The sequence below is a fragment of the Onychomys torridus genome, chromosome 11, assembly GCF_903995425.1.
Source record: "Onychomys torridus chromosome 11, mOncTor1.1, whole genome shotgun sequence".
In the NCBI taxonomy this organism is placed as follows: domain Eukaryota; kingdom Metazoa; phylum Chordata; class Mammalia; order Rodentia; family Cricetidae; genus Onychomys; species Onychomys torridus.
Window position 1 is genome coordinate 26621757 of NC_050453.1, and position 13562 is coordinate 26635318.

At 43.9% G+C, this 13562-nt stretch overlaps 1 protein-coding gene across 6 annotated transcripts in view; it reads left to right on the forward strand.

Moving 5' to 3' along the window:
- Positions 1-13562, forward strand: part of Pbx1 (PBX homeobox 1) — a 311495-nt gene that overhangs the window by 249187 nt on the left and 48746 nt on the right. For all 6 annotated transcript variants that reach the window (XM_036202143.1, XM_036202140.1, XM_036202142.1 and 3 more), the window contains one exon: positions 1238-1327. In XM_036202143.1, coding sequence (XP_036058036.1) covers positions 1238-1284 — 47 coding nt within the window. In that variant the 3' untranslated portion in view covers positions 1285-1327. The remainder of the gene's footprint in view (positions 1-1237; positions 1328-13562) is intronic.

Here is a 13562-nt window from a genome sequence, read left to right on the forward strand (position 1 = left end):
GAAGGAAGGGAGAGGCAGCCACACAGCAGCCCCAAATCAAAACAAGACAAAGCAGAAAATACAACCATTCTCGTAAGGGATCGTGGACAGGCTTTGGGAGTATATTTGGCTCTGGCTTGTCAGTCACACTAGGAAGGTAGGAAAGGAAGAAGCACAGAGTGAGGTGAAGGAGGCGTGTGAGGCAGGTGGACCTGGCACCTTCATCATTCTTCAAAGGAATTTCAGCCCGTTGTCTCTTCTGAGTCTCCCTCTCATCTGCTGGTTTCCCATCTTCAGGATTTGCTAACATAAAGACGTCATCAGTGCTCAGGCAAATGCCTTAGTACCTCCTGTTGCATTTTAAGCTTTAAAATTACCAAGCCAGCTTGACCAGACACACATGCTTAGTCACCCTTGAGGTCAATGGACTCCAGTTTCTGATGATAAGACCACACTGGGAACCAAAAGTCAGTCATGTGTAAAACCTCAGTGCTTCTTGGCAAAGCCATCCGCCTTCAAGATAGACACCTCAAGAAGCCATCCTACTGTCTCAGCATGAAGTGTGACAGGAGAGGGTAAAGTCGTATGCTCTGGGTCACAGTGACTTGGGAAGATAGGAACCATGTCTACCCATGTGTCCTATCCGACACTTGGAACAGAAAACATTACGTGCCTGGAATAGACAGCTGGCTGGTGACTCAGCCCCTTGCTCAAGAAACACTGCCTGGAACAAATTTGAGGTGATACAGGCAGACTTTGGTCATGTGTCTAAACAACTTACCATCGTCTAAATACTTGTAAAAAAAAAAAAAAAAGATGGGTCTTTATCCCAGTCCCCTCTCTCTGTGACATGGCTGCCCAAGACTAAACAGAATTGTTGCTCTCCTACAAGTTGTGTGGGAGAATCTATAGGGAAGAAAAGGGGTGTGTGGTGGGGGAGAAGCGTCTCCATCCTCTTCCCTCCATGCCCTCCAATACCACAGTCCCTGTCACCTCACACAGCATTGTGCAATCTGTCTCAATTTGGGGAACCCAGGTTTTCTTTTGCTGTTTTACTGAACTCAGAAGTAACAATGGATTTGGCTTGAGGGAGAGTCCCACCCTCTTCCTCCTGGACTCTCCCCCAGGAAGAGTATCTCTAAAATGATTGTTTGAATGTGGCATGCCACATTGGTAGCCTGTGCGATGACGGATGCACCACATCCCTCCCCTCCCTCTCTCCGACTAATTGCCTCTCTGTTGTTGTTCCTCTGTCTAGGTGGATACCCTTCGCCATGTTATCAGCCAGACAGGAGGATACAGTGATGGACTCGCAGCCAGTCAGATGTACAGTCCGCAGGGCATCAGTGTAAGCAAACAAGGCTCCCCGGACCCTTTGTTTCTATTCTATCGCTGCCAATTATTTCAAAGCCACAGGGCCCAGAATGCCACTTAGTAGGACTTGTCTGAGCTGGACAGTCACCTAGTTTCTTGTTTCTGTATCGGCCATGCCATCGGCAGCATCTTCCCCATGAAAGAACGTGGTGATTGGGCAGGCTTCGTGCAGGCAGCTGGCGTCTAAGGCTGTCAGACACAATCAGTGTTTGCGTGGCACCTGCGGCCACATGTGTTCAGCTGAGAGGAGCTGCTAAACAGGTGACACCTAGTACCACAGTGCTAGGAAATGTCACCACAGGCTGGGACCGGGACACCTGGAGAAGAAAGCCAGTGGCCCAGATCCATTGAATCCAGGTCTGTGGCCATAAAAATAAAACACCCTCTTTCCAAATCTGCCAATAGATGATTTTCAAACACCGACACCAAGGCCTAGGATGTTGAAGGGACAGGGAGGGGGTGTGTGTGTGACTATCTTCCACTTGTTCTTGGGTGTGCTGGCGGCTCCTGACTAGCATGAAAATTCATAGCGACAAGCTATGTCGCACAGAGTGAAATCGATCAGACAGACACAAGGAGAACCGAGTGTAGATTTGGGACAGCAATCCAACTTGATTTCTCAGATCAATCGTCTGCTATCTCAGCAGCGATGACAGCAGGCTGGGACACGAGGGAAGCCTGGAAAAGGGAGGCCGCTCTTTAGATCAGGGGTGATTTCCAGGCATTTAGAGGTCATGGGAGGCTCCAGTGGGATGATTGGCTTGGAACTGCTGAAAGAAGGCAGAACTGTGGTTGGTTGATGGGAGTCGTTGTTATTGTTTGTTGCTGTTATGATTACAGTAAGTTGGGAGTGAAAGGAACACAGTGGAGTCATGATTTAATAATGTGATCTCAGTCTATTCTAATTGAGGCATAATGTCTACAAGGACATGGGGGATGGCCCCTTCAACTCTGCATTGAGTCTTGACCTACCCAATTATGGCAGATCTGGAAGGAATCAAGAGAAGAGCAGCTATTTTATCAGATGAAGAATAATTCTTTTAAAAATGAGGAATGGCGGGACTGATCGCTCCACTGGTAAAGTGCTGTGCAAACATGAACACTTTAGTTGGATTCATAGCACCATGGAAAAAGTCCTCTGGCGACACATCCATAAACCCATCACTAGGGAGGCAGAGCAGGGTGAACCCTAGAGCTCTTTAGCGAGATAGCCTAGCGAGAGAGACCCAGTCTTAAGAAAGGAAGTGAAGAGCAGTCAAGGAAGATACCAGACTTCAACCTTTGGCCTCAACATACTCATGCAACAGCAACATGTGTACACATACCCACGTGAACCCATGCTCACACCCACACAATCACATACATAAACTACACACGCATGAAGAAGAATCTTATCCTGTAAAAGAGAAAGTGTGGGTGACATATAACAACTTTAATGCTGCTCTCAGAGAGGGTTCAGCTTCATCAGGAATGGTCTAAACGGGACAGGATGGGTTTACTGAGTAGAAGCATCAGAGAAATGGAGTCTAGGTTCTATGATAACAGGTATAAACTGGCCTCTGTAACAATCAAGGTCTCCCATCACTAGAGAGCCTCATACATGGCTTGGCTAGCACTTTGGTAAAGATATGGCAGGAAGGAGCCAGTCCAGTCGTTAGGTAGTAAATTTTTCGGGGGTGGTGATGTATACTGTTGCTTACAGTTAAGAATTGTTTTGGGGATGGGGATTTCAAGACTGGGTTTCTCTGTGTAACAGTCTTGGCAGTCCTAGAAATTGCTTTGTAGACCAGGCTGGTTTCAAACTCACAGAGATCCACTTGCCTCTGTCACTGAGTGCTGGGATTAAACGTGTGCATCACCACCACCTCTACCACCACCACCACCACCACCACCACCACCACCACCACCACCTCCACCTCCACCACCTCCACCACCACCACCACCACCACCACCTCCACTACCACCACCACCTCCACCACCACCACCGCCACCACCACCACCGCCACCACCACCACCATTGCCACCATCACCATCCTCACCACCACCACCACCTCCACCACCACCACCACCACCACCACCACCTCCACCACCACCTCCACCACCACCTCCACCACCACCTCCACCACCACCTCCACCACCACCTCCACCACCACCACCACCACCTCCACCACCACCACCACCTCCACCACCACCCCCAGCAAGTATTCTTTGTCCTGCCTTCAGGTGGAATGTCTTCCGAGTTCAGTATCCTAACTGTTGATCTCTCTTTGAGAAGGAAGGCCAGCCTGTTTTGTGGAACATACTTTCAACAGTCATGCCATTTTCTAGAAAAATTTGGAGAAGGGATTCTTCCCATGTCGTGCTATGCTAACAGTAGTCATTGTTATCATGTGCCTTGCTGGGAAACCTGCCTAGGAGAGCACAGGGTTCCATGTAGTGTGTGTTCTCAAAGTGAAGTTCCCAGTGAAGGCAGGAGCTGGGTGTCTGTGGCATTAAAAGCACATGCATCTGTGCATCACTGAATGTTTGTGAGGTATTAGACATTTCCAGAAATAGTTCTGTGCATACATGAAAGAGGAGACTATGAAGAACATATAAGATGTGGGAACAAAAATATAGAGACATGCAAAAAAAAAAGAAACTGAAGGATGTCCTTATGACTCACTGAGAGTTGGGTCTGACAGTTTTCTTATTTGATGTCTCCCCCACCCCCAAAATTGCAGTGCTGTAGGGAGCAGGACTAGATGGGGCCAGAGGAAGGAGATGTCCAGTATTTGACGTCATCTGGTAGGCTGGAAATCATTTCTGAGATAGTATAACAAACATATGCAGACAATTATGTCTGATTACATAAGCCCAGCACAAAAACTAGGCTGGAAAATGCCACTTGAAAGAGTCACTCACGTGTATTAATTTTCCCCCCTGTAAATTGTGGTTACTTTATTTCTGAGTCTTTAATATACAGGCTCAGTGCATCAAAGGACAGTGGTGATAGGATATGTTGCTTTGGTGTCAGATTTGAAATGTGCCACCTGCAGGAGACGAGGCTGGTTGTAGCGAGATGTATTTTTAGATGTTGGTATTAGAAGCCGGGGCATGGGCATACACAGAGTAGGGTTCTAACTGCCAAGACAGAGAAGGAGAAAAAGGGAGGAGACACAAGAAGAGACAGGGGCAGGAATGAAAGATCCGAGCCAAAAAGCAAAAATAAACAATCCCTAAACCCAAAGCAGCAATGGAATTCCCAGCTGTGCTCTGGGTTGTGTCTCATTTGATGGAGGACATTTTCTGGGCAGCATTCATCTGCTCCTGGCTGCGTTTCCACAGCACCCATATCTTATCCAGCTAGTGTCGGTTTTTAAGTCGTGTAAAATGTGGACCTCTCACCTTTGTCCGAGTGCAGAACAAGGGGATTACAAAGGTGTAGAGGTAACGTCCTACATGGGTAGTGGGTAGAGGACCTGTCTTGGTAAGCCCAATACTGGGGGATGGTTAGGAGGAAATGAGGAAGTGAGTGGTAAAGGGGTTGGTTACGTACACATAAGTTGTTTCACATGAATACAGTATAAAGTGCTTCAAGTGATAACTCCCTGGTTTGATCGTTTTCTCCTCTTTATGAGCAGTTTTTACCAAAGGTATCTCCTATTAATGGTAGGTTAGGGTACCATTCTGATGCAAAGGCGTGGATTTAAGGTGGGCACAGAGTTATTCAAGGCCTCAGGACCCCCTCAATGGACACCATGAAAGCTAAATTACACCTCCTTAAATACTGTGTTTTCGTGTGACCTCAGGCAATTCTCAATATGTTGAGAGAGTCAGTAGCTCAGGGAGACTGTTCCACTTCTCTGTCAATCAGACATTCTTGAAGAACACCTAGCAACCAGCGTCTTTCTTTCCATTACCCCGCCACCATCCAAGTTCTGGAAGAAGTCCATTAACTAGGCTTCTGCAGCAGACTCTGCTGTTACTGTCTATGGTTTGCCTCTTTTCCAGTACCCATGGAAGTCTTCTAGTGCCGTTCTTTGCTCAGGAATAATTAGCAGGCTTTACTGCCTGCCTAAGCAGGCCCAGACTCTGAATCCACAGACAGGATTTCCCATAGTTTTTGGCCCAACCTAACCTACCTGCTTTTAAACTCTAGGTTCCAATTCATGTGGTCCACTGACCTCTTCCTGGTTACATCTTTTTTTTTTTTTTTTTCTTCCCTCCGAGACAGAGTTTCTCTGTGTAGTTTTGGTGCCTGTCCTGGATCTCACATTGTAGATCAGGCTGGCCTCGAACTCGCAGAGATCCACCTGGCTCTGCCTCCTGAGTGCTGGGATTAAAGGCGTGGGCCGCCACCGCCCGGCTACCTGGTTACATCTTTAACCTCCTCCTCCTGTGTCTGCGCACCATCTGAGTGCCTGGTACCCTGGAGGTTAGGCCACTGAGCCATCGCTCCAGCCCCTGCATTCACTTCTATATGACACCTGTACGACTGTCCCTTCACTCCCACACTACCTTCACTGTCGCGTTCCTGTCCCAACCATATTTACTGCCCTAAGCTCAGTTACTACTTGGTGTCTTTCGTCCTATTAATCCTTTCCTTCCATGTCTCCCACACCAACCTCGTAGGCACTTAACTTCACAAAAGCACATTTATTACCGTTGTACCTTTCATCGCTACATCCCCTACATATGTCTATGGTCTTAAAATACATATATGGTTTCCTTATTTTGGTGAAAATGTCATTCGGGAGAAGAAAAGATGCTACCAAATTAAAAACATTTTAAGGGCCACATCCACTGTATCAGCTGTAAGGTATCTGGTAATAATGATTATATTGAGTGTTTCACTTATCCATAAATAGGCTGTTTTAAATCCAAAAATGTTCTTAAATCTCCCTTTTTGAGCATGACCTTTCTAGACCAGGGATAGCAATCATGCTTAGGAGAGAGATGAGAGGATCATATTGTTAAGGTCAGCCTGGGCTCCACAGCAAGACCCTGCTTGGAAAACAAAATAAACAGACACCACCACCACCACCAACAACAACAATAAAAACCTGCTCTCTAAATGTTTAGGAACCCGTGTTTTGGATGAGAATAAAACCCAAGGTTGTCTCCTCTTCCACTCAGCATGTGAAGTGTTGTTATGGTGATGTTGCTGAGCATCGCCTTCATAGGTCCATAGCCCCAGAGCCCCTCTCTTCCTAGGGGATCTCTGCTGGAGTACTTGTTTGTTGGGTGGCTCATAATTCTCATTGCTCCTCGCCTGCTGTGGAGGTGGACCCTGCTCACCCTGCTTGTAGGAGAGTGGAGGTAACCAGAAAGGAAGAAACTTAGAACCTGGGATCCTGGTGAGCCAACCTGAAGGTCCCTTTCAGCTCAGAAACTCTACAATGTGACAGTTGAGTCCCTTAGCTAAAGGGACACCAGGTCAAGCAACTAGCCCACCCACGTTTCCCTCTCAGATTGTAGCTTGAGTTCAGATATGCAGGAGGAGGAGGAGGAGGAGGAGGAGGAGGAGGAGGAGGAGGAGGAGAAGGTCTGACTCCAAGAACTCCCTCCCTTTGGGGATAGAGATTAGTAAAAGCGGAGACATTACCCTGCAGGGTGAGATTATTTGTTTTAAATTGTTGGAAAATGTGAGTTGGGTGAATTTGCTGCAGCCAGCCTGGAGTGTCAACCCACCTGTAGATTTTGCTTACCCAAAGGTTTTAGTGCAAGTGTGAGTGTTAGTATTGTCTCTGCAATGGCAGGCTGCCAATGACACCCAGTCATCGGGGGAAAATTCATTAATTTTTGGTTCATGATAATCATAGAACTGGAAAAATAGAGATGAAGCTTTTCTCATGAAAAATTGTGTAATGTGGGTGTTTTGTTTTGGCTTTTTCCTTTTTCTCATGTTAGGTGGAGGAGGGAAAATGAACATGGTTTAAGTAAGTAAATAGACTGTAAATCAGTAGGACAGAAATATCCTACCATTTCAGTAAACACGCGCCGAGCATTTAGGTATCACAAGGTTTATTTAGCAACACTTAGCTGCATAACACCATTTTACTTTTTTCTCAGCTACTTCTGAGAGACCCTTTACTTACAGTGTATATTAAGATCGTGTTGCATCGTGTGAAATTGTAGGACTGAAAAAGAGAGGTAATCATTAAATTCATATGCAAATCTTTAAAAACTCATTTTAGCAATACCAAGTTTAATTATCTTTTAACAAACTGAGGTTGCATTTGGGTTTTGAAAAGGTTAAATTGTATCCAGATGTGCCTCCAGTCTGCTGCCTTTGGATGACATTCAGGTCCTGTGACCAGGGACTAGGGAAGAGCCGCAGTCTGGCGACATGAAGGAGCTGAGAAAAATGGGGGGTCCACACATGCATGACCAGACTCTGCAAAGTTTCCTTCATGATGGAACTCTTTACCTAAATCAGAAGACCTTTAAAATGCAACACCGTGTCAACTCCTGCACGAGAGACTTGAAAAAACGTTTTCCCAGCTCATAGTTGTTAATGAATTAAAAACAAAGTGCTATAATGTTATATATATCTATCATTCTTCCTAGCTGCCAGCTTAACTGCATTTAAAGGTACCACAAGCAAATATGGCCAGATCATTCACTGGCTCACTCATTCATTCTCATATTTCCCCGGTCACTCACTCATTCAGTAAACATAAGCTTTTTTTTGTTTGTTTGTTTTGTTTTTATCTTTGGGGAATGCATATATGTCATGTAACATATATTAGCCAAACTCTGTACCTGAAACAACACAAAACTCTCATGATGGGACTAGCAAGACAGCTCCGCGGTTAAGAGCACTGGCTGCTCTTGCAGAGGGCCCAGGATCCATTCGGACAACTGTCTTAACTCCGCTCCATGGGAATCCCAACCCCGCTGCTGGCTTCTGCAGGCATCAGGCAAGCACATGGTGCACACCGATACACACTGAAAACAAATGAACACTCTGATGCTAATCAACTCGTGAACAACCAGTACTATCTAAAGAAAAGTGCACCCCCCTCCCAAGACAGCCGTACTCTGGGCTTAGGGCAAGCATCATTTTTCTGCACACTCCTTATCTATTTGTAGATTCAAAGTGGCTTGGGTGATTTCATGGCTAGAGATGTGTTCACTCCAAAGGGCTCTACATCCATGTTCTGTGTGCATGCGCAAAGTATGTGTGTCAGCTCTGCCCATGTGACTACGGATAGCTTATTTTCCTTCGGGAAGATTGAGTTTTCTGTACTCCAAAAAGGACAATTCAGCTGGAAGTTATGTAAGCCATTGTCCACGGTCATGTGATATTTATGAACAGTGAATATTTTCCTATGCCCAGAATAATGAAGCACAAGGAGAGATGTTCAAAGTCACAAGTAAAAGAAGAATTGTATGCCGGGAAAATTAAACAAAGCTCAACTGTGGGAAACAGCATAGGTTTCTGAAGGGGACTACTTTCTCCTGGACCTAGTTTGGCCTGCCGTTGCTTTCTGAAGTCTGTGCTCTAACACAAGCTTGTTTTTGGTAGACTATTACTCCTTTTTTTCTTAGAGAAATCCCATTGTTACTACACAATAGTAAAACTGGGTCACGTTTTGAAGTCTCTGCTTCATCTCTGACTATATGTGAGTCTGCAGAGATTCTTTTCCACGTCTCTAAGAGTAAATATTTAGGTCTCTTCATATCTAAATCTGCTTGAGTTTCGCAGCGTAGGTAAATAAATGAATAAATTTTATATATATACCTTCTAATATCCCACATCAGTAATACAAACATTAATAAGACACAGCTCTGGCAATCCATAAAGTCACCAGAAGCTAAAAGGGGTGGAAGTTGTCTGCCTTAGTCATCTACTTTTTGGACAGAGCTGTACCAGCTAATGTAATCAATATAATACATTATCTTAAAGGAATCTTGGAGCTGGCTATCATAAGAGGCATTTATGTATGTGTTCCAACCAACTAAAATATACGAATTGCTTATAAATAGGACTGGTGTTTGCCGTGTATTCTTTTATATGTTTTTTTTTTTTTTACAAGCGACTAAAACAATGAGATTGTTGTCCTGTAGAGAATAGTCTGTTTTAATCTTGTTCAATCAGTTAACCATTAATAACACATATCTATGGTTATTAATTGGTATGTGGCTAGTGTTAGAGAAGGAGTTTTTAATTTTACCTGATTTCAGTTAATTTCAAAATAAATAGCTTGTAACTACTGGCGGCCATATTGGGCAGTATGACCTTCTCTGTTATCTGCCACTCATTGGTCAGATGCCCAAAGTGATGCAGTCGTGTGAAAGGCGTGGTCATACTGTGAAAGACAGACTTCCTTTCAAAACAAAACAAGGCAACAACAAACACAGAAAACCATGCTTTTTGCTTTTCTAAGCTAAATAGAACCCATATTAAAAATTAGCCATGTATAAGAAGTTAACACACATTAGCATAAAAATAGGCTCTAAGCAAAGACATAATATGGATTTAAATATAAATATAGAATTACCTACATTTATTATAGTCTCTACTCGTGGCAATTTTCAGTTCTTTCAGATACTAATTCACCAAATTATAATTTTTCAAGCCTGCCCAGGTCATGTTCACATTGAACCCTTTGGCTAAGTCTCAACCACTGTGTTCATCTACAAAGTGCAGGCTCTATTTCGGTTCCCTCTCTGGTGACTTTTGTAATCCTTTGCTCACAGCCTCTGCCTTGCTGCCCCATCCTGTCCTGCTAGTCTGTGCAAAGTGTGGCCTGCCCCTTTACAGCATCCCATGGGGGCCAGTGAACAGTGAGGCACTTCAGGCCCCCTCCAGACCTATTCAATCAGTTTCTAGGATTTCACCTTAGTAACTTCTATGCATGTGAAAGTCTACTTAGTTGCACCATTCTTCAAATTTTTCCTAGCATTAGGGCTTCCCTAAGAAAAGGGAGGCAGAGCCAGGTGGATCTTTGTGAGTTCAAGGCCAGCCTAGTCTACAGAGAGAGAGATCCAGGAAAGGCACAAAGCTACAAAGAGAAACCCTGGCTCAAAAAAAACCAAAAAACAACAACAAAAAAAAGAAAGAAAAAAGAAAAGGAATTAATATTATTTTCTTTGCAAACTTTTTAATTTCCCAAAAACTTACTTTAAAATTCGACAAATATCCTCCCCCTCAAAAGAGAATTTAATGGTGCAAAGGCCTGGGGTTATCAATTTGTTTTGCAAACATGAGAATCTGGGTTCAGATCCCCAGAACTCATGTAAGAAGCCAGGTACAGCACCTATACTCCTGGTGCTGGCAAGGTGAGACAGGTGGATCCCTGGGAGCTGTCAGGCCAGCAAGTATAGCCCACATGGTAAAATTTCAGACCAGTAAAGGACTCTGTCTCAAGCAAAGTGTGCGAGTATGGACAACTCCTGAAGACTGACACCTGAGTTTGTCTTAACCTCTCTTTATGCCTTGTGCATGTGTATGTACACATACACCCACACACTTGTGCATCCACACACATGATTTTTTTATAGTGCAGTCATTGGACTCACCAACTAGACTACCAGTTTACCAGCATCATGGTACATACGTATCTGCATCCTTCAGACCTTCATCAGTTCATTGAACATTCCATTCCATGGTATAGAAAACAGTATACTCTCCCCTACATAAATATTACTAGTATGTGTATCACTGACTAGAGTTTAGTATTTACATGTAGTGTTTTCCCTTCTGGGGCCATATTTTCTACAACTTAATGTGCAAATGGTGGATACACGTGTGTGACATTTTGGCACATGCAATGCACTTGTGTTTTGGTTGCTGTCCAGTGTCTCCATGTGCCTGCCCCTTTCTCATAATTTACAAAGGTGAAAAAGGGGGGCAGAGAGAGGACGAAGGGCAGAGCCCATAGATGCGCACAGAATAGCCTGGCCTTTTCCAGGCAGTCTAATGTTCCCCTCCCACTCCTGCCCCAGCTGACCTCACCCTCATACTGTTTTAGAGCCAAACAGTGCTGGGAAAGCGATTTCAAGTCAAGTAAGATGGTATATTCTGTATTTGTCTTTGATTCTGATCTGGCGTGCTTTCTTTTTAAAGGGAATTATAATGTCATTTTTCGAAAGAAAGGCTTTTGAAATATGTATAAACAGAAACTCCATGGTGACTTCCTCAAGAACAGGATATCCCAGCTTCCCTTTTATCTTTTGTCCCCTTTTCTCTGTCTTTGCTTTTTCATCCACTGTCCTTGGGGTGCAAGTCTAGTCTACCTTCCTTGCCTCCCCAAACTTCCACAAAATTGTATTCCTTCAAAGTCAACACTTGTGAGACATTACACTTCCACTCTCTTCAGGAAGTGATCGGTCATGGCCTCAACTGAGCTTCTACCCAAAGGACACTGCCAGGGGGCGATGCTTGGACAGCGGAAGAATCAGGCCCTTCCCTCACTGAACCCAGTCATTCTGGAGAGGCCGTCCACAAGTTTGAAGGCTCTGTGCCCCTTCTAGAGGGGTAAAGGACAGAAGACATGCCTCACTGTGTGTTTAAGGTTTAGAGCTAAGCTGTGCCTCTACCAATATCTTATGTCAGGAGCTCCAGCTTCTGATGTTTATTGAGTTTCCTACTAGAGTCTGTCAGCTGAGGCCAAAAAGACATGTAAGAGGTGGAGCCAGGTGTGGACCCCACACAATCACCCTCTAAAGCCTCTGACTTTCACTTTTGTCCAAATGGACCTTTAAGCCCATAGACCTTGAACTACTTACATGGAGGAGTTGCCAAGACCCTTACAGTACTAGTGTTTGTTAAGTTACCCTATGATGAGTATTTTGGAACCTAAAGGGTATGAGAAAAGGCTATAAGAACTCAGTTATCCCTCTTTGGTTTCATAGCCTCTCCAATTACTATGTCTCCTCAATTCTGTCATCAAAATTAAAGCTGGAAAATTATAAGGATAGTCCTTTCCTGCAGATGCCTACTCTTTACCTCTGTTGTGACTTTTTACCCAGTGGCCCCATGAAATTCAGAGGCCATCAGAGATCAGAAACAAACCAAGCATCCCTTGGAGAGATTAGGAGGCTCATTGGGACAGAAGGAAAGTTGCAGCTGGCACATGGAGTATACATACCAGTTAGAAGCAGCTCTGTTGCCGTGGTTGCTGCTTTTTCTAATCTAGGGGGCAGTAAGATGGAGAAAAGGGGGACTTTCATCTGTGAATATTTTAATAGCTCTTGCACATAAAATAACAGTGTTAGAAGCTGAAAGGTCAGCATGCAGGAAACTGGAACAAGAATTACTTAATAGCCATCTCTTCCAGACAAGGGGTAAGAAAGTGCCTCACCTCAGTGGCCTGAGACTTCATCAACTTTCCTTTCCCCTTGTGCATATAACACTCTTAAAAAACAGGTAAAAGACTACATACACAGGGGTGTGAATAGGCTACCCTTTGAATAAAATTAGGGAAGATAAATAGGAAAAATGTGTATGTGTCAAGAGGTAAAATGTTTAAAAGCGTGAGACAGTAAGACCCAAGTATGAAATAAAAATATACTATTCACTTGTAAAGTTATGGCAGGGTTAAACTGGCAAGCGAGTGATAAAATTGTATTTGAAATACAAAATGAAAGTTACAAACAATTAAGATGCACAAGTATTAAAGAGAACAATAAAAACACAATAAGCTAGGATGAGTGGCTAAATAAATACCATCATCAAAGACACAAAGGTTTAAAACAACAGAGCAAGTAGTAATAAAATAAAGAAATCTTACAAAATTGTAAATTAAAGCACAATTAAAAAACAATAATGATAGAAAATTAACAGGCTAAATTGATCCTTACCATTGTATTAATTGCTAACACATGTTAGCACTTTATATGCCTAAAGTTAATTCACATTTACTTAAAAATTCCAACACTTAAAAATATAAGCAAAATAGTTTGGAGGCACATCAGAGTAATTCATCAGAATAGTTGTGAAGGCTAGCAAGATGGACCTGCAGGTGGAAATTTCCCATTGTTTAATATTTTGTTAAATTTCCACAGGTACCTAACGCAACATTTTCTTTCTCTTTTTCTCTCCTGGAATGTCTCGGGGCTATGGATGTCCATTCTCTGCCTGGCTGCGGTGAGGTAGTCCTTGCCTAGAAGCCATCCACAGTGGTCAAATCTCTCAGTATGGCTCGGAGCTTGTGGCACTTAACAAGTGTGTCATGGAGCTCAGCTTCAGAACATGGCTCACACTCCTGGGGTGTGCT